The sequence below is a fragment of the Lissotriton vulgaris genome, unplaced genomic scaffold (genome assembly GCF_964263255.1).
Source record: "Lissotriton vulgaris unplaced genomic scaffold, aLisVul1.2 SCAFFOLD_1639, whole genome shotgun sequence".
In the NCBI taxonomy this organism is placed as follows: Eukaryota; Metazoa; Chordata; class Amphibia; order Caudata; family Salamandridae; genus Lissotriton; species Lissotriton vulgaris.
In genome coordinates, this window is record NW_028248220.1 from 51,281 (window position 1) to 77,350 (window position 26,070).

The 26,070-nt window shown below is 45.5% G+C and overlaps 1 protein-coding gene across 2 annotated transcripts in view; it reads right to left on the bottom strand.

The window, feature by feature from the left end:
• Positions 1 to 1,670: 1,670 nt before the first annotated feature.
• LOC147664876 (TBC1 domain family member 8B-like) overlaps positions 1,671 to 26,070 on the bottom strand; it is a 381,117-nt gene continuing 356,717 nt past the window's right edge. Inside the window, exon 4 of one of the 2 annotated variants that reach the window (XM_086949934.1) lies at positions 1,671 to 2,782. In XM_086949934.1, coding sequence (XP_086806060.1) covers positions 2,537 to 2,782 — 246 coding nt within the window. In that variant the 3' untranslated portion in view covers positions 1,671 to 2,536. Of the gene's footprint in view, positions 2,783 to 9,439; positions 9,999 to 26,070 lie in introns of those variants that run through there. The other variant, XM_086949935.1, reaches the window with a different exon arrangement.

Consider the following 26,070-nt stretch of genomic DNA (forward strand, 5'->3'; position numbering starts at 1 on the left):
CCAGGAAGCCGGGGACTCGCGTACTCACTGCGGCCGGCGGGAGGGGCAAGTCGGGTCCCTTGATCTCGGGCCGCCGCTGTTCAATGCAGAGCAGTCGGAGACCACCCCAGTAACCTCAGGGAGCCTCCCGGAGCCCCGACAGCGCAGAGGACTCGCCACTCTCTCCGGAAAGCCAAGCAGCGCGAACACTTTCAGGCCCCGCGGCGGAGTGTGAAGGGGGCCGCCATCTTTGTAGGCATCGGCGTGGGCTCCGAGACGGGAGCGATCTCCAGTGCGGCACGGCAAAGCAGTCGGGAACGGCGCTCAATCCTAGGTCGGCTCTGAAGTCGACCCCCCAGGTTATCGCAGGGGACAGCAAAACAGCAATCGGAGCAATTTAGGGCAGATAAGCTGGCGAGGGCTGAGGAGCCAGTCTAAAACGCGAGCATTCCTCACAGCTTCAAAGCCACGCCCCTCTCGTCTCGCTCTTCTTGACGGCCTGTCTCTGTGGGTGTCATTTTGTGACCCTGTCGGTGCCTGGTGAATTCCCTTCTCGCGTGCGCCGATACCAGCTGTTTACAGAGGCAGTGACGTTGGTGTTTGTCCAGACTAATCTGTGGGGCCTAAGGCGTCCCTCGTCAGAGGACCCATGACTCGGCGGGTTCCACACAGGACCCATGACTCGGCAGGTTCCACACAGAGCTTGGAGTGATCCCTTCCTCTTCCACCAGTCCGGCAGCCCTAGCCTCCTCAGGGGTGCATGTGATTGTAAAATATTCCCGGGCTCTCGTGAAGATGGCGGATTCCTTTTTAAACCTCTCGCTAGAAGCCTCCACACTTACTAGATTCTGTGGAGGGAATCCTTAGAGTGGACAGTCTGCTGATGAAATGTTCTCCGCAAGAGCTGCCAACTCGAGTCTTTCTTTCACAGGGCGCACGCACCTCTGTTAATAATGCTCAACGCCACCCAAAAGTTGCTTTGTGCAGAAATCTTTCATCTTGCAAAGGTAGTATCTTAATTGTCTTAATTGGACAGGTATTCGAAAATAGGTAAGGGCATGTTTCATAGTTTGAAAAGGCTTGCAAAGTACAAACTGTGAAGAAAATCTAACTGCATGCATTCGAAGCACTGGCCTACCCGGATGAAAAACAATGTACTAAGTGGCCGAGCATGGACAGTGTAAAGTGTAGTATTACCCTCTATATGAAAATGACTGTGGTGCGTAGTACTGTGGGCAGGCTGTGCCACTAGCAAATTATGGGGAAAAGTGATGGGTGAAGTACCTGGGTTAATCTCAGGGTGGTTCTCCTTCGGGTGTATTCTAATCCATCTTTTGTGTTTTGCCCAACATGCCACTTTCTTTTGAGCTACATAGTTAAACACTTATAAGGTCCCAAAAGGCAAGAACTATTGGCTATGCCAATGCTTGTTTAAAGTAGAGTCCGTCTGCTCTGTGTAATAGCTATCAGGGTTTGAGCTCAGGTTTAAAGTACTGAAACCTTTATTGGCCCCAACGCAAATCATGCCATTACTTGTGGTCAACTACCATCCACTTTCTCACAACATTCATCACTGCTCAAGTCCACAGGAAGACACTTTTTTGGGCCACACAACCATATGCCATACATGTTCTAATACTCTACTACTTTCTCACAGTAATTAAATACAAACACAGATGGCAAAGTGTATTCAGCACAACACGTGTTTACCCTTAATGAAAATAAAACCAACTTACAAATTAGAGATGTATGTCATTTCCAGGAGCACACGATCAATGCTGGGTGATAGGATAACCACCCACTACCTAAATTAGTTTTTCTTAAGTGTCATTATACGCAATTTCATTTTATGTGGGAATTCTGAAAATTTGGCATAGATCTGAACACAGTGTGTGCACGATGGGCACCAATGCTATATAAAGACAAGGAAATTAGCATACCTCTGTCCTACACACCATCAAAAGAGAGGTATTTTGGTACAGAGTACAGAAGACTGTAGGTGGTGGATATTGGACATCTTTACTAGGTGAGAATGGTGATAGTATAAAGTTTGAGTGGCGAACCATCCTTTTAACTCACAGCCACGATTAGTCAAGTGCCTATGTACAAGTTTTGACATCAACATCTTTAGAGAATGCATTATATCTAGATACACTCAAACGAACATTTTCAAATGTGATTAATGTTATAGGATTCTAAACAATAATTACTGAATGCTCCACATTTTGCATCAAGTTTGTGTGGATCATTTGTGAGAATGAGTTTAGAAGAGGCTTACACCACACCTAACAGATAATGCATCAGCCACCTCTCATCTTTCAAAAAGAAATTACAATAAACGGAATTTACAACTAGCAACAACAAATATCGGAGCGATTGCTCCAATAACATAGAAGGCAAAATCAGAATATCATATTTAAAACATCTGTCACGGCTGGGAAGCTAAGCCTGTTAGAGGACACTTTTACATTGGTGTATTGCTTAATATCTTAATTTTCAATCAATATGTGCATAATTATAAGTTAAAAGCAACAGAAAGAAAATGATGCCTTTAAATTCAATAAAGGCAATACCTACTTTCAGAACCTAAAAGGAAGGAGTAGAAGCTTAGAAAGTTGGTACTGAGATACAGCCAACCCTGACAAGGCACCCGTCCTCGCCAGTAACTGCACGAGTAGTAAGTCACCAGCTTCTCTTTATCTGCTATTTCAAAGCATTTCTCAAATTTCAGTAGCGCTTCTCGAAATTTCTCAGGATCTTCCTCCTTCATAAAAGAACCTTTCCCTTCATCCGCAATCAATCCCTGAATAAAAAATAGATATTTTAAAGTTAAATTGATGACTTTATTGTATCATACCTTATGTATCAATTTGGTTCAAATGTAAATGGATTTTATTTATATAATCAAACATTTTAATTCTCTACCATATACTGAGCTGCTCACATGTACCTTTAAGCATGACAAAGACAGGAATGTAAAATTTAGGGTAGAGAAACACTCTTTCAGCACCACCATGGCTCCAATTGGTCAAAGAAGCTCAGAGGCTGCAGGCCCTACAGAACCATTGACGATCCCTTGCAGAAATTAAAGTATGCATTCAGAAGACACTCATGGGTCACAATGCCACAAAGTGAGACTGACCGACTGAACACTATAGGTTAACTTTGAAATTAACAGATTCGTACCCTGAATATCCTGGACTTACCATTTCGGACGATAGACTTGAAAAACACTGCGCCTGAGAGGGAGTCAGGTGTGGCTTAGGCACGTCAATGATGAACCCTGGTGAATGCAATAGTTCCACTGCAGTTTGGAGGAAAAGTGATGACTGCTTGGCACAAGCCAGGCTTCAGCAGTCAGTTGTCGAGGTTGGGGAAGGCTATAAACCCTGACCTTCACCGATGGGCTGAAACTATCGCCATCCCCTCTGGTAACACCCAAGGGCGGCTGGTAAGGCCAAAAGGGAGCACAGCAAACTCAAAGTGCTGGTGGGCCACTGTGAACCGTAGGAAACGCCAGCAGTTCAGGTATGTCAAAATAGGCCTCCTGCAAGTCCAACGCAACGTCCAATATCCGGAGTCCAGGGCAGACTGGACCTGAACATTTTACTCTTTTCAGGAAGTCAGATTGTGGAGGCCTCGGTTCTTTTTCAGCACCAGAAAGTAAGGGGAATAGCAGCCACAAATGACTTCTGATGTTGGCACCATCTTGATGTCTCATTGGCCAAAAGAGCCTGCCCTTCATGATGCATCAGAGAGGTGGTCCTCTGTTGGCCAGTCTAAGCATGGTGGCAGGGTTTCAGTGAATGGAAGAGCGTAACCTGGCTGAACAATTTGAAGCTCCTATTTGTCCGAGTTGAAGGAGTTCATTGGAGAATATGCTCTTCCAGATGGTGTCCAACTTCTTTAATTCTCTATCATGTGGTGGGGTAGGGAACGCGCCAGGGTTGACTTTAGATGTGGAAGGCTGGACAACCAGACTTTCCAGGGTGGTGTACTGGGCGAGGAAAGCTGAATCCCCCCCACTAACGGGGCGATGGTGTCTGGCAATCGTCCTGTGTATAGGAGTCCCTGTGCAGCACTGGCCTATGCCCAAGCAGTAAGTCTGTGAGGGTTTAATTAAAAGGGGGTAGAGGTTCTATGGGGGTAACTCCCACTTCAAGCAACTCTGTCAAAATATTTATTTTCACTACCAATGAGGGCAACATAAGGCACAGGACCTCAGCCACCATAGCACATGAAGCTCCTTCCTCTGAAGCCACACTAGGCGGCGAGACTAATCAAGTACCTGGGGAAGTGTCCAAACAACTGGCATCCACCAGTTCTTCATACCAGTTATCCACGGACTCTTCTAAGGTATTGGAATAACCATAAGGATCTTCAGATCCTCCGCAGTCATACTCTCCACAAGGCCTATTGAAGAAAGTAGGCCCCGTCTCCAGCTCAGAAGGTTGTGTGCTGGTTTGCACCAGAGTGTACATCGGCCTCAATGACCTGGCTATGTATAGGAGTTGCTTATAATGATGGGGACGATGACAGGGATGAGCTCAGAGGAAGGTTTCAGTCTCATGATCTGAGATGATCCAGGAACGGATCCAAAGGGGTCAATTGTTGCCGAAGGCGAATCCAAATTCATTTAGGTGTGATGAAGAGCCAGACTCAACGAGTGGGAGTGGGCCTAGAACTGTGGAGTCATTTCCGTGCCTCATCGGAATACTTGGATCAGCTTAATAAAGCCAAAGAGCACTTTGTGTGTAGCTTACCCGATGACGACTTCGAATGCAATGAGAATAGGGAATGGTTCAGCAAATGGGCCGAGCCCTTTTGCGTGAACGGGACTTTCAGAGTCGGGTGACCCAAAACTTCAGAGACCGCTTTTTACGGGAACATTCTTATGCAAACTGGGAGCAAAGCTCAAAACGTTTGACACAATATCCAAAAAAAACACTGAGGTAGCTCTCTCTAGATCTGTGCTGATGCACAGAAAGAAAGGAACTGATGCCAACACACTGGGGTGCTGCCAAAACCGGCATCTAATACTTCACATCTGGTGCGGACCAGGCAGCGCAACTGATCAACCCGACCTACTGATGTACCGGAGGTACTGCTAGAAAATATCAGGATCCAGTCTGACTTCTGGGAAATACTTTAAAGCAAGGAATCTGGGGCATGAAGTCTCTATCAGATTTAAATTGTATGTAGTTAATTTTTGCAAACTTTTACACAGACTCATTAAGGGAGGGGGCAAAGTTATCTGGGATTACAAAAACTTCTTTTGCTATGGGAAATACTGGATCTGTAATTTTTATTATAGATTTTGCAATGTTACCACATGGTTATGGTTAGCAGATCTCTTCACAGAAACTGAGATTTTAAAATTTTCAGAAAGTTTGACTCAAATTCAGCAGCTCAAAATTGCAAAGCTACATATAGATCCCTCAAGGGAGAAAAAGTTACATATGTGCTAAGAGAGAATTTTCCATTTTAAATCACGCAGAAAAAATGTAGATTTTTCACAGCAAGGTGGGCAGAAAATCTATATTTTATTAAAGACACGGAGGCTGACATTATGGAAAGCTCACAGCAGCAACAATTGAAGAGAATATGAAACTACAAGAAACATTCTAAAATAGTATACAGTCCCCCTACGCGCAGCAATCTTCCTTCTTTGTGGCCTGCGGACAAGATAACTTCAACAAAAAAGGTTCAAACTTCAGTCCATAACAGTTTCCCAACAGTGAATCCCAGTAGATCAAACTTCTCATTCTGAAAGTGGAAAAAATAGATTTACGTAATATCTTTAGCACCATCTGGGTGGGTTAAGATTGAATGTGGAGGGATAATCTTAGCCTCTGTGTCTTAAAAAAAACAGATTTCTTGCCCACCAGGCTGTAATAAATCAAAATGTTATGGCATGTCACGGTGGCTAATGTTATACAAGTTTATAGTGCATTCAGTACGCTATCCATCGCATTTTCGATTGGTCTAAAGTAACAGTTCTTAAACATACTTTAATTCGACCAGTCTGCTGCCCTGAGAATCTCTTGAAGGCCTCCTCCCATGATGAAAGCCTTAGAGACTGCAGCACCTCTAAGGGAGTGTGCCCCGAACACAGAGATATCCACACCACTTTTAAGCATAACTTCTATAACCCATCTTGCCAATGTGGGGAAGGAGACTCCCTTATGAGGCCATTTATGTGAAATTATTAGTTGTTTCTCCCTTTCGCTTGGTCTTTCTGCTCTGCTTTCTTACTCTTTCAAGCATTTAACAACACAAAGTTTTTTGTTCTGAGAAAAGAAAGAGTAGAAGATAGATGATGGCATGGTTTTGGTTCTCTTTTTTAAAGATAGAAGCAAACTCCTTCTGGTTGATATGCCCCAATAGTGACGTCTAAAGCCTGTACGTCTGATGTTCGTCAAAAGGACACTAGGCGTAGAAGTAGTGTGAGATTGTAAGGGATACATTTTAGGGATAGGGTGGAGTTCTCACCCCAGGAGTCTAAGTTCCTTAACACGCCTCTAATATCCCATAGGGCGGTGTATTTTGAAGTTGGAGGGTTTAGAAGTCACATGCTTCTCATTACTTTTTGGTCAATAAGTTTTGTCCTACAGAGATGACGTCTACTAGTGAGTGACCAGCAGCTATAGCAGATCTATAAACATTAACTGTGCTATGAGATAGGCCTGACGTGAAATGCTCTGACAGATCGTTTACGACATGCACTAAACCAATTGAAAACGCAAGTGAACCCATTTGTTCCAAGCCAGTTGATATGCTTTCCTTGTTCCTGAAGCCCATGATTCAGATAGGAGTTTGAAAGCGTCTGGTGAAAGGCCTGGTATTCGCCATGGTCTTCTGAAATCTTCCGGGCCGTCAGAACCAGTAGCCCCTGTTCCACAAAGGGGTGGAACTCTCCCGCTGGGCATAAAGTACTTCTCTGAATGATGGAATTAGGATTGGAAAGTCTATGTTCATTTCCAGAATGAATGGGAACCAGGCTTGTGATCTCCAAAGAGGAGTTATTACTACTACGGTCTTTCTGCACTGCTGTGCGTGTAGAAGTAGTCAGGGGAGCATGGCAAATGACGGGAAGGCATAGGGGGTTAGGTCCCCCCAGACTTGCAGGAAGGCATCTATGCCTTGAGCCTGAAGGTCAGGTATCCAGCTGAAAAAGTTCTTCAGTAGAGTGTTGAGCCTGTCCGCAAAAAGGTCTGTCCCAAAGGCACCCCATTGGGCTTGGATACTGAGAAGCATTTCCCTGTCTAACCTCCAATTGCTGGAGTCCTTGAAATTCCTGTAGAACCAGTTTGCTACATCATTGCTTAAGCCAGGAATATGTTCTGCAATGACTGATACTCCTTTGTTGAAGCAATATCTCCAGAACCTCTTCGCTAGGTCTTCAAGTCCTTTGGAGTGAGGCCCTCCCATCTTGTTGACGTACCTGACTGCTGACACACTGTCTATTCGTAACATCACACATCATTTTATCGAATGCTGGGTGAAGCAACGAACTGTAAATGAAACTGCTACTAATTCTAAGCAGTTGATATGCAACTCTTTCTCTTGATCTGTCCTGCAAACTCCTGCTGATGATTTGCCACATCTCAACCCCCATCCTTCTAAACTTGCATCCGATTCCATTATTAACTCTGGTTCCTCCCCAAAAATGGCTCTGCCATTCCATGCTTCCGCATTCATCAACCACAATAGGAGCTCCTTTCTGGGGTCCTGGTCCAGGGATACTATCTGGGAGTAGGACTGTGCTGTCCTCAGAGCTTTCGCCTTGAGTCTTGGGATGGCACGTTAATATAGGTGATCTGGGAAAATGGCTTGGATTGTGGATGATAAGAGGCCCAGAATCCCACCTAGGAATCTTAAACGGAGGTTCTTTGGTGCTAGTAATCTTCTCAATTCTTTCCGTAGTTTCCTTACTTTCTCTCCTGGGGGTTTTAGTTCTGCCCTTATTGTTTCTACCACAAACCCCAAGAACTGTGTCTCTTGGCCCGGTACTATACATGATTTTTTCTGGTTTATTATGAAGCCCAGATGTTCTAGTAGCCATATTGGGAGGTCTGTATGATGGGATAACTGCTAACTGGGATTGAGTCATTATCAAGATATCGTCTAGGTATATTATTAGTTTTACTCCCCTTTCTTTTAGTCAAGCTGCTACTGGTCGAAGGACCTTGGTGAAACATCAAAGGAGCGGACGAGAGTCCGAAGGGGAGGCTGGAAAACTGCTAGAGTTTTCCTTCCCAGGTAAATTGGGAATAGACGAGTGGAGTGGTGTGGCTCACTGGTTAGAGGCGGCAGACCCGTAAGCAGAGGACGGCCTGGGACCAGGGTTCGATTCCCGACGCGGCAGGGTCGTGGACCTTGGTCAGCGGGATCGATAATTCTCGCCTCGGTGCCTACTCCAGTCAGGGACCACACTCGGCAACTCTGGGCATTAGCTTGCCTCATCTTCACAACGGCCCCCCCAGACTGCCGGGGATGCTTGGTCGCACCTTAGAGATACCCATTAGGGACCATCTCTCAGGTTGAGCCAGGACGGGTTCCCCAGCGGTCGAAGCGCAGAGATACTCCTCCGGGAGTCGATTCCTAGCGCTATATAAACCCGCAATTAAATTAAATCAATTAAATTGGTAGAATCTTTGGTGATTGGGATTTTCAAGTAGGCATTCTTCAAATCTAGTCTTGTGAACCAGTCCCCTTTTCTTAGTAAGTGTACCCCTTCCAGGTGGAGGTGGTGGTACGTTACCCATTGATTTAACTCTTTGACGTTTATAAATGGTCTCAATCTTTTGTCCTTCTCCACAAGGAAGATGTTGCTGACAAAACCTAACTCTGAGCCCTACTTTAATGCTCCCATTGCTATTAAGCCCTTTACCTCTTGAGACAGTAGTTCCTTGTCTTTCAGTGAGAAGGATATTTCGAGTGGTCTCCTCATTTGGGTGGGGGTATTCAAGAATTCTATCTTGTATCCCCAGACTGTGTTCAAAACTAAATTCCAGTTCCCAGAGAATTGGGCCAATCTACCTCCCGTCTTCTGAGATTCTAACCGGAGGAGAATCCTTGTTGTCTCCGTTCACCCCTGAAGTGTCTCCGCGGTTTTGCTGTCTTTGCGGATAGAAGGGTTGGTGGGTAGTATAGGGTTGTTGAGAGAATCTGGGTTTGGCCACGGCTGAGGAAGCGACCAGGTGTTTGTCTAACCATGCCAAAAACACTATCCTGGAACACCTTTTTAATGTCCTTTAGGAACTTCTGGATGGAAGTGAAGACACCTACATATTTGGCCATTACTCTTATAAAGTCCCTCTTTAAGAGGCAGCCTTGGGAGCCAGGTCGTCCGTCTTTAATGTTCAAACCATCAAAAAGCCCTCCCAGAGAATAACATCGACAATAATGTAAAGACAATATTCACATGTAAAACTCTGCCATTTATTGTAGGCTTACATACAAACATTTCAGGCAGTATCATGGCATTTCTTACAAGAACTGGGTAGTATAAATTCAACGACCCGTTTTGGTTTACGAAAACATAAAAAAGTATAGTAATTAAGGATGACTCATTCATTCCCAGTTTTCTATCATTGTCTCTTTGACCTATTCAAACGATGATAACTTTATTTTTAAAGAATAAAGAAATCCACCTAACAGACGCAGTAAAACCAAAGTTATTGGAAAACTAATGAGGTCTTCCTTTTCAAAGTTACAAAATTAGCAAAGATTCAAATATACAGATTTCCTATTCCCCAGAAGTTCTTTACACAACTCTGAATGAAATGCACTTGTCCAGAATTAAGCCTCCTACTGCTATTTACTATCTTGGCTTCTTGGGCGTGTTTTATTGTCTAGATGTAAGACTTGTCAGGAGTAACTTCTAAAACTAGTTTCCATTGACTTGCTGAGTAGTGCCGCTATGTTCGATACACATTTTGTTTCGGCTTTTGATTTCTCGTTCTTCATCTTCTTCATCTCTTTCATCATTTCCACTATGATTTGTACAGTAGAGTCTATGAAAAAAAGTGGAAGGGTTATGAACATTTTCCTAAAACATCACACTAGTCAATAATATGTGCACACAGCATGTTTGAGCATTTTATTTTATGTAATCCTTGAAAACCTTGTTTTGCTTTATGCTCTCTTCTCCCAAGTCCTAATTATCGGTATAAAAAACAGAGGAGCATGAAAGATCCAATTCTGGTTCTAGTGGCTCGTCGCTATCGGTGGCGATGCGAATGGGGAGCTCAGGGACTATTTTGTGCCTGTCTGTGGTGTCTGAGGCACCATTCTTATCACCACCTGGGAGGCGTGAGGGGACCCCTTGTGTAATCTTGCCTTCCATTGCACCTTTCTGTGGCTTTCCGCCTGCTGGTCTTCTCAAGTTGAGGCCTTAGCTGCCCCTTCCCATGCCTTTTCAACACTGTCAGGTTGGTGAGCGCTAGTCCATCTCTTCTTGGTGATGGTCTCCAGTTTTCTTATTAATGGTGTTGTCTAGGGACACTAGTACCCTGTCCAGGGCTTTATTTACCAGGATTTCAAGTCTCTCCTCCCTATTACTCTCAGAGGGAGTTGTAGACATGGTTATAGTGGGTTAAAAATGTGGTGAAAAAGGGGGGGGGGAATCCTTGTCTGGGAGGTTTGATTGGTGTTCGCAAAGGTAACGGACTGTCATCTGTGTGCAGCACGTATTTGACATGCGTGGTCACTTGCCCACTGACTTTCCTCTAATTATTGGTTGTAGTCCCTCTTTAGTTTATCCTTTTTCCATGATTATTATTTTGTATTAGCCGTGATCGCGCTGAGAGCCGGAGTGCTTCCGGATCGTCCAGATTCAGGGTGGCTCCCTGCCAAGATAAGGTTGCTCTTAGGAAAAGAGGAGGGATGTGGAGGCAAGCTGATTTCTTAAGACGGTTTAGTCTAGGTCGGCTCACAAGATTGAACACTCTTGTTCCTGAGGCAGTGTTGTTTGGGAGATACAAAGTATCATTGTTGTACAAAAGCTAGGTCCGGCTGGTCCAGCATTAAAATATATACAAGTCATTTAATTACTTATATTCTATCCTCCCAACCCCTAGTTTCTCTCATTCAGTGTTTGCAATTTTTTTGTTGTTTGTTGTTTGTGATAAAAAATGTTTGTATTATTTTTTCAATACTTGTTTTATTTAATATCTGATGTGAGAATACATTCTAATGTGTGACATAATGGTTTCTAAATGTGTAAATAGTCTTTGCCTTTAATGTTTGTTAAAGTTTGTTTAGCATTTTAAATATTTGCAATCAATGTCTTTTTCTGTCAGCAATTCTTTGAAAATATAAAAAATACAAAATGATTGATACAAAATAATGGTGTCTAGGGAAGCGACAATAAATTGGTTTCTTACCCTGTATCAAAAAAACGTATTGAGTCACTGTGGTTTGGGTACTTTGTGTTGTTCACTATTGTTTTACGAGCAACACGATCCCATTGCTTAGTTTGTGGCTTGCCATTGTTGCGGCATTGCCAGGGAGCCGGTTGGCTTCATGGTGGAGTTTAAAAGACACCAATCCCGAGAAACAGGCAGGTGGCATCCTAAGTGGCAGCTATCATAGCATACATTCTCAGCCTTAAAGAGCCGAGTGGGATGTAGAAAGTGTGTCTGGTGCGGAGGAGGGGTGCCACCGGCCCGACCGACAAAAGGTCATTAGGAGAATATCGCTAACTCCGGGCACCCTACTATACATGCAACACAAACCAGCGTATATTCCCCAGTATGACAGAGGATAAGAATATCTTAGTTAGAAAGCATTCATTAAGTTAGTAGGTATCTATGGGGAAGGGGGGGTGATTAGCAGGAGTAGGGTAAAAAAGGCTTAGGGGAGAGGTCTTCAAACTTTTGGATGCCGAGACCCCCCTTTCAACATTTTCAGGTGTGAGGACCCCCTCCTGACAAAAATGTCTAAACCTGTAGGCCGGGCTACTGGAATTATTAGGCAGGAGAGGACCAAATTACGCGACAGGTTTGACTAAATTGTGTGGGAAGAAAACGTAAATAATATTATGTTATTCTGCGTATTTTGGGATAACATTGCTTCATTATTTTGACATTTTTTACACACAGTAACACTGAGGAATGATTTCACCACACCAGTACCAGTTTATAACCAAAATACACTCCACTCTGCAGGAATACATGCTGCTACATTAGAAGCTCACCTGGCCCTGGCCATGAGCAGCAGGAGTAACTTAGAACCCTGGTGGTCTTGTGCAGAGTTAAGCGGTTTACCAATACTGCTTTCCTCTCACCCCCTCCCTTCCATCCCTCTCTTCTCTCGTCTCCCAACCCTGGATCCCTCTCTCACTTAGCAGGCCATTTTCTTTCACCCCTTTTTACAACTTCTGAACTCTCCCCATGCAACCTCTCACTTCACCTTTAATCACCCCTTGCCATTCTGTATTTTCACTGCCCTCATCTCTAACAGACTCTCGCATTTATCGCATTAATCTCATCGCCTCTCTGGCCCCGTCACCTCTTGTGCTCCTCAGCACTTCCCATTCACCTCAAGTCTCTTAATTCAAATTTTTGTCTGTTTGTATCTTACAACTCTCCAGTCCCCCATTCATCTTTCACATCTCCCCTTTGTTCTTCCACACCTTCTTGAACCAACGTCCCTCTCCCCTGTTACCTCAGCACCAGTGCCTAATTTGAGCAGGTAGTTTCCGGTGCTACGTACTGGCACCTAACTGTGCTCACTGGCACTATGACAGACTTCCACATGGTGGCTCTGCTCTGTCTGTATAATATAGAGATGAGCGGAACAGCTATTTATTAATTCAATATACATTAAAAACAATAAACTCCTGACACCCATGCCATTCTTATAGCTTTGGGGGCTTGCAATAGTCTGAATAGTCACTCTTGTACAAGTGTTATGGTTGGTAGTTGCATAGGTATGGTCGGTGGCCGCGCAGGCCAGGCAATGGGTTGGTGGTTAAAGTTGCAGTGACCTACTGGTGAGGGCCCTGGCACATTTTTTATTGCTAATTAATCACTGCTGAGCACCCAATCCTGTAATCCCTCTCATCCCCTATCACTGCTGTCTCTCACCCATGTTGCATCAAATTATCTTTTTAGGTCACAGATCATCTCTCAGTTATCTTCTCTCATGCTTTAACAGTAGCCCTCACCTTTCGCTCACACTCACTTCTTGCGTGTCCTCACTTCCCTTCAGCACTTCACATTTCTCCTCATCCCTGACCTCTTCAATCGAATACTATCCTTTGTGTCCTCTCTCATCCTCTCATCTCTCCTCACGGAGCTTACGGGTCGGACCGGTATGCTCCTCCCGGCCTGTGCCACTCTGCTTATTGTTCCCTAGTTCAGGATGGCATGAATTGTCTGTCTCACTGCTTTGGTGCAGGCCGCGCAGTTATGGAACTTGCACCCTCCTTTGCTTCGCTCCACCAAGAATATATAAATAAATCTGCATATTCATCAAACTCCAGCTCTGGTCCAGGCAGCACAACAAGTTGTGGTCCCAGAGCAGGAGTAGGCAAAAAGCATGGATTCCTGGCTCTGCCAATGCCGCAGGTTAACAAACGGTTCCCTAAGCCTACATACTCAGTGCTTTAAAATTTTTACAACTCCAGCACATCCACCGGACCAAATTACCACAAGTTGGAGTGCCGAGATGCAATGGAACTTGCATATAATGTTTTTATAAGAGAAATTTTTCTTATAATAGAAATTGGCAAAAGTGGAAAACACTTTGTGTACAGAAAAAAACCTTTTAAGATATATGAAGCCCTGGGAATTAGATGAAAGGTGGGATATTGGTGCTTTACAGATACACAGATAAATTGTTTCATTAAGGGACAACTTGCTTATGTGCTGTTTTCAGACAAGCACTATCAATAAATACCATGTAAAATAAGTGTTACTGCACATGATTCCAGCTAAATGGATCTCTCTTTAATGACCTCAAATGAAGGAAATGTTGGGCAATCCCTCCGTGATTTGCTCACGAGACTTGAAGTCTGCATGAACATTTATTCATTTATTTGTACAGCGCTATTCCACCCTTCTGTCACTTCTGAGCACTAGGAATTAGATGAAAGGTGGGATTTTGGTGCTTTACAAATACACAGATAAATTGTTTCATTAAGGGACAACTTGCTTATGTGCTGTTTTCAGACAAGCACTATCAATAAATACCATGTAAAATAAGTGTTACTGCACACGATCCCTGCTAAATGGCTCTCTGTTTAATGACCTCAGATGAAGGAAAGGTTGTGCAATCCCTCCGTGATTTGCTCACGAGACTTGAAGTCTGTATGAACATTTATTCACTTATTTGTACAGCGCTATTCCACCCTTCTGTCACTTCTGAGCGCTAGGGCGTTAAACGATTTTTTTGTTCTTGGTAAATGTAATTTGTTGTTAAAGTGTGACATTCTTAAATTCGTGGAGTTTTATTCACAGCTGCGTTTCATTGAACTGTTTGATTGTAAGGAATAGGCAGAGTGGGGGCTCAGGGAGTGATGGAACCAGAAAAAATAACTAAGCCTTCGTAAGCATTAGAAAGGCATGTAAATATGCAAATGGTCCTTAACGACATGTCAAAAACTCATGAGTGTCGGAGATAAGACTCCAGACACTGCCCAGCCAAGCCCACAGCTGCAGCAGCCCGGCTGAGACACACGAAGGGAGCAGGGGGGGCTGAAGCCATTAAAGTTCGATGGGTCTGGGCAGAAGTGTGACTGGGAGTGCGCGACCCCCTTTGTATTACTCCACGCCCCCCCTGGGGGTCGCGCCCCATAGTTTGAAGACCCCTGGCTTAGGGGGACTTTATACTATGTTAGAATGCTTCTTGAAGTTCCATATTCTCTTCAATTGTTGCTGTTGTGAGCAGGGCAATAAAGAAGATTTGCATAATGTTACCCTCCCTGTCATGCCATAAAATTCTGTAGCAAGAAGTAAAAAAAAAGGTTGACAGTTTTTGCACTATTTCAATTCAATTTGACTTTATTCGGTTAAAAGAATAATAACCATAAAAGTACATAAAAAACTGTTCATAATAACAGTGTCATACTCAATACATCATACAAACAGGTAGAAATATACAATTTAAACATGAATTAAATTTAAGTGCAAATTGATTTACGTAATCTAAAAACATTGCTAAAAAATTCCGAGATACAGGCAACATTAAAAATAACATCTAATTTCTGGAGTTCCAGGAAGGCAATCCTACAACGTCTCACGCCCATTTCCCTTAGAATTGGAATAATCAATCTTTTCCTGGGTAACGTATAATATTTACAGAAAAAAGTGACATGGATGTCAGACTGTTCCGATTGGTCATCACATGGGCATTTGGTGAGATTGCAGGACCAACAATTCATTGCGGGGAAGCTTAGGGCCCTAAAGAGGATGCCCAACCTAAATCGGGTAAAAATGAACCGTGAAAATTCTGTCAAAGAAAGGGTTAAGTATGGTTGGATTTTTCCTTGTGTTGATACAGATAGATGGGCTAAGACAGTTTTCTTCTCATGTTCCACTGTCATCCTACGTTCTTCCAGGTGTTTCATACACTTTCTTTTTAGTGCCTTTCGCGTGATTTTACACATGGACAAGGGATTGTCATAATAGCCCATACAGCCAATACCTCCAAGGAAGTCCCTAATGTATATGAACCACCCTATCCTCCCAGCAAAATCCAAACTTAGTCCATCAGTTAGGATAGCACGGTTCAATACACATACATCACTAGTCCAGGCCCTATGCCACAGCAGTATTGGTTGGATTCTGATAATGTCTTCAATATAACATTGGCCCAATTCTGTATGACAAATGTAACTAGAGGCACTCTCAGGTACAGCTAAGATGTGTCTCCGAATTTTTTTTTCGGCCACTTGTATAGATTTGACGTTTTCATACCCCCACAATCCAGCACCATAGACCGCAATAGAGACACAGGTGGCATTGTAAATTTTTAAAAGTTCTACAGTTGGTTTTTTCCCCATCTTTTTTGCGAAATTCTTAAGGGCAGTGATAGATTTGCAGAACAGGGCTTTCCTTACTTTTATCGCTTCTGTCCAGTTCCCTGCTTCGTGAAATAGAATACCAAGGTAAGAAAAGGTGGCAGTATAGTCTATGGGGGTTGCATTAATAAACATCCGCCTCCTTCTGCTAGCTCCAGGGCCACAGTTCATAGAGAATGTCTTGGAGCAGTTGATTTTCAAATCCAGATTAGTCATGAATGCATTAAAAGATGTTACAAGACGTTGCAGAGCCACCGGGGTGCGAGCCATTAAGACCGCATCATCTGCGTATAGTAACGCAGGAATTGGTCTTTTAGCTACCCTAGGCATATCACAAGCTGTTTCCACTAGAGCGTTCTCTATTCCATTTATATATACCAGGAATAGAAAAGGTGCTAAAACGCAACCCTGGCGTACCCCACGTCCAATATCAAAAGATCTAGTGCATTCACCTTTTTTGCCATAACGCACAGTTGCGATGGCACCCGAATACAAGTCCTTAAGAAAGGCGATTATATTTCCTTCTACACCAAGAGATTCCATAATGTCCCATAATTTGCTGTGTGAGACACAGTCAAACGCTGACGTCAAGTCAACGAAGGTGAAGTAAATGGGCTCACGTCGTGCCTTGGTATATTTCTGCTGGAGGATAAATAAGTTTAGGCCCTGATCTACTGTCCCCTGCCCCTTTTGAAACCCGTATTGAAGGTCACTGATTATAGAGTTGTCTTCCGACCATTTTTGTAGCCTACCTAGTATTACTCTTCCTAATATCTTTACAGTGCTGTCCAATAAGGAGATGGGGCGATAGCACATAGGGTTTTGCCTGTCCCCCTTTTTAAAAATTGGAACAATAACAGACATAAACCATGATGGAAGTAGGCTCATCTTTAAGGATGCATTAAAAAGTTGCACTAAGAGTGGGCCCCACAGGTCAATATTATTTTTAAACAGGTCTGGAGGTATGCCATCTGGACCTGGGGCTTTGCCGCCCCGTGTTGCTTTGAGGCTCTCAGTTATTTCTTCTAGGGTAAATTTTAATTCCAAACCATTCGCTCTCATTTCCCCCTGATCAAGTATTGGTAATTGCACCGGAGGAATCTGCTCATCGGTGGAGGTACTATACAGGCTGGAATAATGGCCCACCCAAGAGTCCTCAGTAATGGCAATTTCAATGCGTGCTTTTCCTGAATCAAAGAAGGGGGCATTTACTGCTTTCCAAAAAGCACAGACATCCTTACTCAATGAGGCCTCACAGAGCTTCTCCCAGGCTTCAGTTTTAATTGCCAACTTCCTTCTTTTCAATGCATTCTGATAAGAATTCCGCGCCACCCTAACCCTTAAAGGATTACGGGGGACAGCATGTAAAGCTCTCTTAAGCTCAGAGTGGGCCTTTGTACACGTGTGGTCAAACCATTTTCTCGTTTTTTCCTTACTTGATTTAGAAACCACCTAGAGGTTACCCTTAATTTGAGAAGCAATAGCCTCAAACTGTTTAAGGATCTCCTGACTAGTCGCACTTTCATCCAGAATGGTCAAGAAGCTAGGCAAACATTCGGTTACCAGGTTGCGCAGAAAATCACTTGGGACCACCCTGTCCCACTTTAATGCGTAGCCATTTTGTTTTGCCATACTAATATCAGAGATGTTCTGCACGGATCTCCCCTCTATAGCCACTGCCTGAAAGGGATTTATAATCTCCATAATTATCGGGTAGTGATCGCTAAGAGGGGTATCGAGGGTCCAACACCTTTTGACCATATGTCTGTGCCTAACGGAAGTTGTTACAAAATCTATTATAGACAAAACACCCCTGCCATTAAACGTAGGGACAAAGGGGAGCTCTGTTTGGCCAATTTCATTTGCGTACCCTAGATCTTCAGAGTGAAGAATCTCATTTAATAGGTCTCCACAGATGGAATGTTTAAAGTGTGTTAAGTCAGTATCTGGGTCCAACATAAGCCCACATACTCCTTTCTGGCTTCTTTTACATATGGTACAGTTAAAATCACCCCCCCAAACAACCCAAACATCCCTAGCATTTTTATCTGTTTCTTTACCTAGATCATTACCTAGCATCTTAAGAGTTCCAGGTCAGCAGGAGGGATATTATTATAAAAATGTACAATTAAAAGACACAGTTCCTTGCTTGCATCAATCCGAACTGGTAATATGGGTTGTAGGCAGAAAAGTGGATCTTCTTACAATTTAAGGTGTTCTTTAGCGCTACCGTGGTGAACCTCTACTGCAGATGTAAACAGTGTTTTATAGCCTGGAAGATGGAGGGGTTCTAAGGTCCAAGTTTCCTGTAGACAGAGAATCCCAATCTCTTCTATTGTTTTTAACCAGATGGGATTCGATGATTTGGACCTGAGCCCTGCCACATTCCAGAACATTATGCTAACAGTTTCCCTGTTTAGTGAATTCACTGCTAAGCATTGGCCCATATCTACAACTGGGTTATTAATAATAATGGTTCCCATTCCCTGGGAGGGTGGATACGCCGGGGCAACAGTGGGGGGGGGGATTACAAGACTGGGAATAAGAGGAGAGCTGATGCCAGATGTTACACCAAGACCATTGTCAGAAGTGACTGGGTTTAAATCAGATGATACACCAAGTCCATTGTCAAAAGTGACTGGGTTTGAATCAAGGGCTGAGGGCAGTCAATCAACCCCGTCCAGTCCATTGAGGCAATTAAATCGGTTGTAGTCATAAAAAGGTGTCTCCGGAGGTCGGTAAACCGGACGTGCAGCATACCCCCGGTATCTAGCTCTCCGTTCAACCCTCATCCAATTGCTTTGTGATAAATCATGATGTATACGGGTAGGGGGAAGAAAAAGGACACTGGCAAAGTCTGTATGGTAGAGTCAGGAGATCTGTTTGACCCAGCACATATGTGTGAAACTGTCCTAGGATCTCGAAAACTCACCATGATACAGTTCCCTATTATTGATTTTCTAGTTTTCCCCAGCCAAAGTACCCTTCTCACCATGATAATTTCATTGTTGAGATGGGCCGGAAGGGGTCTGTTCCAGTTCAACCATTTGATAATTTTTTTTTTAAGTGAGTGGAAGTTCTCACCTTTGCCCACTTCAAGAGGAGGAGCACCCGCCATAACCACCGTAAAGCTATTAGCCTCAGGCGGCAAGTCGGGTCTACGTGGTCTGGGGGCAGGCTTCTCAGGGAGTAGGGGAGCAATGCTATCATTTGGTATAGCCCCAAAGGTAGTCACAGGGGGAACTGGGCCTACTGGTTGTAGAGATGGAATATTAGGTTTGCTAAGTGGTGTTGGAGCTAAGTTGGCCATGAGTGGTTGCGGAAGGGGAGCAGCAGCAATAACCAAGGGAAGTACCGCATTAACTGAAAGGTTTTGAGTGTTAGGGGGACATTTAGGAGGGGGATTAGACTCAAGGGGTCTGCCCTGTTTAATAGCCGAGGTTTTCAGGCTACTTATAGTTGCCTCCAAGATAGTGAGTCTGATCTCCACTTTCTTCAAGCTCTCACTGATGGGCAGAAGCAGTGATCTAAGTAAAAATTCTATATTCCCCATAGAGGTAACGGGGGTGATATATTAGGTGGATTATCCCCTGGGACGCTAACAGGATCAGTGATATTAGTACCCTTAACAGGAGCAGCATTATGCACATCCAATATTAACCCATCAGAAATGGAAGGGAGCTTAGGTGCTTTTCCGAAGTCGGAATGGGGGATTTTGGCCTTGCCCTGCCCTCCCCTCAACTTCCTTCTACGCTTGTTTGGTGGTGGGCCATGCACCTCTGCCACAACTATTTGCTTCGGCTTAGTTTTCCTTATTTTAACTACTGGGGGCGTTTGAGTGGACTAACTCCGGTTCTGTAACTGGATTACCAGGGCGCTGGACGTCCTGGTACCTATCATCTCCAGCAAGTCCAGTCCCCGGCAGGCTAGCCCCTGGTATGACAGCGCGCTGCGTGCAATGAAGTCCTCTTGCAGACGGGCAGAAAGGGAGTGGCGTAAGTCGTACGATGCCGACAAGAAATCCATCTACCTGGCCTTAGTTAAGCTTTACCATCGAGCTATATGTAGGGCCCGGGCGGCGTTTTACGCAGCCGAATTCAGAAATAGCCCCAACCCGACCAAAACCATCTTCAAAACCATAAAAGACCTGATGGCAAAGAGAGTTCCCCCACAGTCGGACAGTTCCACCGCCCACTGTGAAGCCCTAGCCACCTTCTTTCTGGACAAAGTCAGGAAAATCTACCAGGCGTTTCCGAGCACACTGTCACCAGTGATTCCCTGGAGCGGCTCTAGCAGCTGTCCATCGCTGCACTCCCTTCCTACCATCTCTAATGAGGAGTTTGCTAAGTGGGCCCTGCGAGTCAAGTCTGGATCGCCGGCAGACCCGGTAAGATCTGCTCTTTTCAGGGACGTTGCTTTTCAGGGACGCACAGCAGTGTGCTCTCTGATTAACCTCTCCCTGTCCTCTGGCCTGGTCCCTGCCAAATGGAAGCAAGCGGTGGTTTCCCCGATCCTAAAAAAACCATCTTTGGATCCGTCGAGACCAGAAAACTACCGCCCAATATCTTTGCTCCCTTGGCCGGCCAAGGTTATGGAGGCCCATGTAAATCTGGCCCTTACGGAGCATATGAACCTAGTGAATGTCCTGGATCCCACGCAGAATGGGTTTCGTGCTGGCCACAGCACTGAGACGGCCCTTCTGGCAATGGTTGAGCATTTGCGGAGTGTGCTCGATGCAGGTCAAACGGCAGCGCTTATTTTACTAGACCTGAGCGCTGCCTTTGACACGGTTTCCCACCGCATCTTGCTACACCGTCTGCAGGACATTGGCATTTGTGGTTCAGCTCTGCAGTGGTTCCGCTCCTTCCTCAGTGATCGCTCCTTCTGCGTTGCCACCCCTCCATTTCAGTCCAAGTACCATCCTTTGGACCTGGGGGTCCCTCAGGGCTCCTCGCTGAGTCCCACGCTTTTTAATCTGTACGTGCAGCCGCTGGCTGAGGTCGTCAGGCAATGGGGCCTAACCATGGTCTCCTATGCTGATGACACTCAGTTGGCGGTTACGATCAGCGGGGATGCCAAGCAGGATGCCCTCAGGTTCCGAAGTGGACTGAGAGAGGTGGCCAGCTGGATGAATAACAACTGTCTCCAGCTGAACGCGACAAAAACAGAGGTGATGATCGTTGGAAGGGAAGCGGACCACTGGGGGGACGAATGGTGGCCTCCAGAGCTGGGATCAGCGCCGGCCCCTGTCCTGGAACTCAGGAATCTGGGAGTATGGCTTGACCACACGCTAAGCTTTGTGACTCACACGAAGAGAGTGGCGGCCTGCTGTTTTGGAGTATTACGCGGGCTAAGACCCCTGCTGCGATTCTTTGATGCTCCTGCAAGACAGCTGGTCATTCAAGCAATGATCATCTCGCGGCTGGACTATGCCAGCTCACTCCTTTTAGGAGCGAACCAAGCCGAGATTCTTCGTTTACAGCGAGTCCAGAACGCGGCGGCTAGGGCGGTGGTTGGTCTGCCTCGAACCTGCCCTACCTCTAACACTCTGCGGTCCCTGCACTGGCTCCCGATAAGCAAGCGTATCCAATTCAAGGCTCTTTGCCTGGTTTTTAAAATTCTGAGAGAGTTGGCACCCGGGATACTCAATACACTGATCTCTCCCTACGTTCCTACCCGCTCACTACGATCCCTTGGACAGTCCTTGGTGGTCGTCCCCCGTTTTAGACTTAGTCGGATGGGGGGTCGCTCCTTCCGCGTGAAAGCTGCAACCCTCTGGAATGCGCTCCCCTTGGAAATCCGCCTCTCAAATGACTTAATATCTTTTCGTAGGGCTCTGAAAACCTTCCTGTTTTAAATGTTCCTTGCTTTTAATGTTCTGCTTTTTTGTTACTGGACTTAGTGTTGTGTTGTGATTACCTTTCCCTGCGCCAGGACGCTCCTTCGCTGGAGCAGCTGTGCGCATTAAAATGCAAATAACATAACATAACATAAGTCAACAGCCATACTGCTGAGACTGGGGGGGGGGGGGGGGGAATGATATCAGAAGTCTGCTCAGTGGATAAGCAAAGGTTAGGAATACCGTCCCGCAATAGGAGAGGGACCCCTTCTTGGGATAATAGATCCTGGCTAATGTTAAAGGAGCCTCCCTCTTGGGAGATAGGATAAGGAATGATATCACTAAGAGGCCTATTTTTCATATTCTCAATAGAGCGGCGGCGCTCCGCCCTGCGCTCCGCCAAGAAGGTTTCTTTATCCCCATCACCCTGTGCCCGTGTAAAATAGGCATCCAGAGTCCCATTTCTAACTCCTCCCAACTTCGCTGGTGTTCCCTCCATAGCCGGTGATGGCATGTCCAATACCTATATCAAGGTCCATGAACAAACAAAGAAGTGCAGGCGAAAGGGAGTAGGCCCAGCCCGGCCTCCTTCGGCCCCTGACGGCCACAGACAGTCCCGCCCTTGTCCCGGGCTTCTCCCGGCGCGCTCCCGCGCAGCGGGGGACGCAAGGTATTTTTATAGTTACTCCCGTTAGTGGGGGCGTGTCAGGCAGGCAGGGAGAGCGGCCCAGCTGATGGTGATTGGGTCTGGCGAGGCCTCCTGGGAGAGGTAGTCCCGCAGCTCGCAGCCCTGCCCACTCACTTCCTCACCCACAGCAAGCTCCGTTGGTCCCGGACAAAGTAGCAGCAAAGGTCCAATATCCCGCGGTGAACAGCATTCGAAGCGGGACCCGCGAAGCGGGTTCCGCGAGGCGCTGCGCTGTAGCACCGAAAAGGGCAGCGTCTCAAGTCTCCTCCAACACACAGGTCAGAACAGCATCCCAAGGAGCAGTAAGGACGCCAAGAATTAAATCCCGATGGTGGGGGGCGTGTCAGGCAGGCAGGGAGAGCGGCCCAGCTGATGGTGATTGGGTCTGGCGAGGCCTCCTGGGAGAGGTAGTCCCGCAGCTCGCAGCCCTGCCCACGCACTTCCTCACCCACAGCAAGCTCCGTTGGTCCCGGACAAAGTAGCAGCAAAGGTCCAATATCCCGCGGTGAACAGCACTCGAAGCGGGACCCGCGAAGCGGGTTCCGCGAGGCGCTGTGCTGTAGCAGCGAAAAGGGCAGCGTCTCAAGTCTCCTCCAACACACAGGTCAGAACAGCATCTGCACTATATTTAGATGAGATGAAACACATTAGACCAACTTGTGATTCTTTTTTGTTTTTGTGGAAAATCTGTTCAGTGAAAACACAAAAATACAAGGGGTCTGTTGAGTAAAAAAAAAAAAGTATATATTTCAAATAACTAAAATCACAATTTTAAAATCACAAGTTCTGTTGCCTTTTAGAAAATAAATCACAAGTTCAAGTGTATAGTTAAGGTGCCATTTCTAGGTACCTAAATAACTTTTGTGCCATTTGTTGAACACGCCTAGTTTTAGTAAATGAAGTTTTATGCAGATTCACCAAGCAGGGCTAAGTTAAATGGGGAGCAAAATAAGGTTTCATTGTCTAATAACTTGCCCTGGTTTGAATCGCCTGCACAAAATGTAGTAGATAATTACTGATCTCAGTTTAATTGTTCACACAAATTTCTTGTGGCTCCATCAGGGATAGTTCCTAACTTGAATGGACTGGCCACTCAACCTCTGCGCACTGTTGCTGTTTGTGAAACTAATCACAATCTCAATTTCTCTACCAAAAAACTCTACGCAAAATGCTTTAAACTTGGTTTTAGACCTTAATCATTGTATACATAAACATATGCTATGTCTTTATTCTTCAAACATAGTTTTAATTTGATTTCAGTCATCAACTTTGCAAATCAATAACATATTTCAATAAATTCTACAATATATATAATACAACATTTCATTTCATGAAGGTGTAACGGGTTGATGATGCCCTCGGAGGGGAGGGCGTGAGGGGTGATTAAGTCAGTGATGTCTTCACTGAATTGTGTGCGGGGTCCGGGTGGTCTATAGATGAGGGTGCCTCTGAGTGTGGTCTTAGGGTCGGTGTGAATCTGGAAGTGAAGGTGTTCGGCGGTTGTGAGGTTGTCATCGGAACTGGTCGTGATGCTGATGGTGTTCTTATGGACGATGGCGATTCCTCCTCCTATTTGGTTGATGCGGTCCTTTCGGATGATCTTGTAGCCGTCCGGGATGGCTATGGCGATGTCGGGCGCTGATGAGGCGTTCATCCAGGTTTCTGTAAGAAAGGCGACGTCCGGCGATGTGGTGTCGAGTAGGTTCCAAAGTTCAATGGGGTGTCTGTGGACCGAGCAGGTGTTGAGTAGGATGCACTTCAGGTGGTTAGTGTCGGAGCTCTGTTTGGAGTATGTGGATTTGGTGTGGGTCCTGATGCAGTCGAACTTGCAGGAGTGGCAGGTGAATGGTTCATGGGTGTGTCCTGGGGCTGCTTGGTAGCATTCGGGGAGACGGCCGGAGTTGAGTGCTGAGAGGGTAGCGGAGTCGTACGTTATGCGGGTGGAGAGGAATTTGCGGGGCCAGGGGGTCTGGCGCTGGGCGCCGTCCAGGCGCGGAGGGACGTAGACGGGCTTACCTTTGGCGCACCTTCGGCGCACATGGGGCGCGCCCGCTGCGCGCAAAGGCATCTGTCCTAAGTGGATAGTGGAGGGGGGTGGGGCGAGGGAGGAGCAGCTGGGAGGCGGGAGCGGGGTGGAGAGACGGGCTATGAGGCACAACAACAACAAAATGGCAGCAAAAAGAAAGCGAAACAGGGCGAGATTGGGGCACAAACTGTGGTGTCTCAGGATATGGGCAGAGGCACAATCGGGCACAATTCCATTTAAAAGCAAAGCGAGCACTGCTATAGAATCTAGGTTCACGCTAACCAGGCAGCTTCAGATGGCAATGCAGGCAATGAGAGCAATGTAAAGGCACTATAGTGCTACGAATTCGCAAACAATAACAAACAAAAAGCACAAATGGTAATGGCAGCAGAGCGAGCGAAGCGCAGACCAATTATCAGCAGTGGTGATGAGTTACAAAGCGCTACTATACCAGGAGCCTTGGGAGCATGGGGAGCGACCGCTTCCGAGCGAGTCAGGAGGGTCACAGCGTTGGGGCAGACGGGACGGTCTACAAGTATCTGTGGGAGGGAGGAGCAGCTGGGAGGCGGGAGCGGGTGGAGAGACGGGCTATGAGGCACAACAACAACAAAATGGCAGCAAAAAGAAAGCGAAACAGGGCGAGACTGGGGCACAAACTGTGGTGTCTCAAGATATGGGCAGAGGCACAATCGGGCACAATTCAATTTAAAAGCAAAGCGAGCACTGAAATAGAATCTAGGTTCACGCTAACCAGACAGCTTCAGATGGCAATGCAGGCAATGAGAGCAATGTAAAGGCACTATAGTGCTACGAACTCGCAAACAATAACAAACAAAAAGCGCAAATGGTAATGGCAGCAGAGCGAGCGAAGCGCAGACCAATTATCTGCAGTGGTGATGAGTTACAAAGCGCTACGATACCAGGAGCCTTGGGAGCGTGGGGAGCGACCTCTTCCGAGCGAGTCAGGAGGGTTTGTCTTTGCCAAATGAGCTGAATTATCCTTTGGACACTTAACATCTCCAATGGGTATCTAACAGTAGTGGTCTACAAATTAGCACGTTGTAGAGTTCTAGTAGTACCTAAGCACTAATAATAAACCCCTCTTTATCTGCAACCAAATTTGTACACACGCCTCCAGTTTAAAAACATCACAGGTGGCCTGGTAGGGATTATATAGCGATAGTATACGGTTTGATTCATTCTATATGATATCACAATAAAACCCTTGCCATAAGGATGCCCAAAAAATTGTGACATCTAAAAGGCATAATGATTTAACTCATTGCAAGTATACTATATTCAGAGTACATAATCTACAAGCAACAACGTCTCTTGCATGTTATGACACTGTTTTGAGAATAGTCAGCTTGGAAATTATCAGTGGCCAAAGGATATGGTTAACCAATGCAATGTGAGATTAAATAATGCTATATCATTGAATATTTGTGATCAATACAGAGTTAGAATTGAGGACACCAAGTTTCAAGCAATTCATTTAGTATTATTTT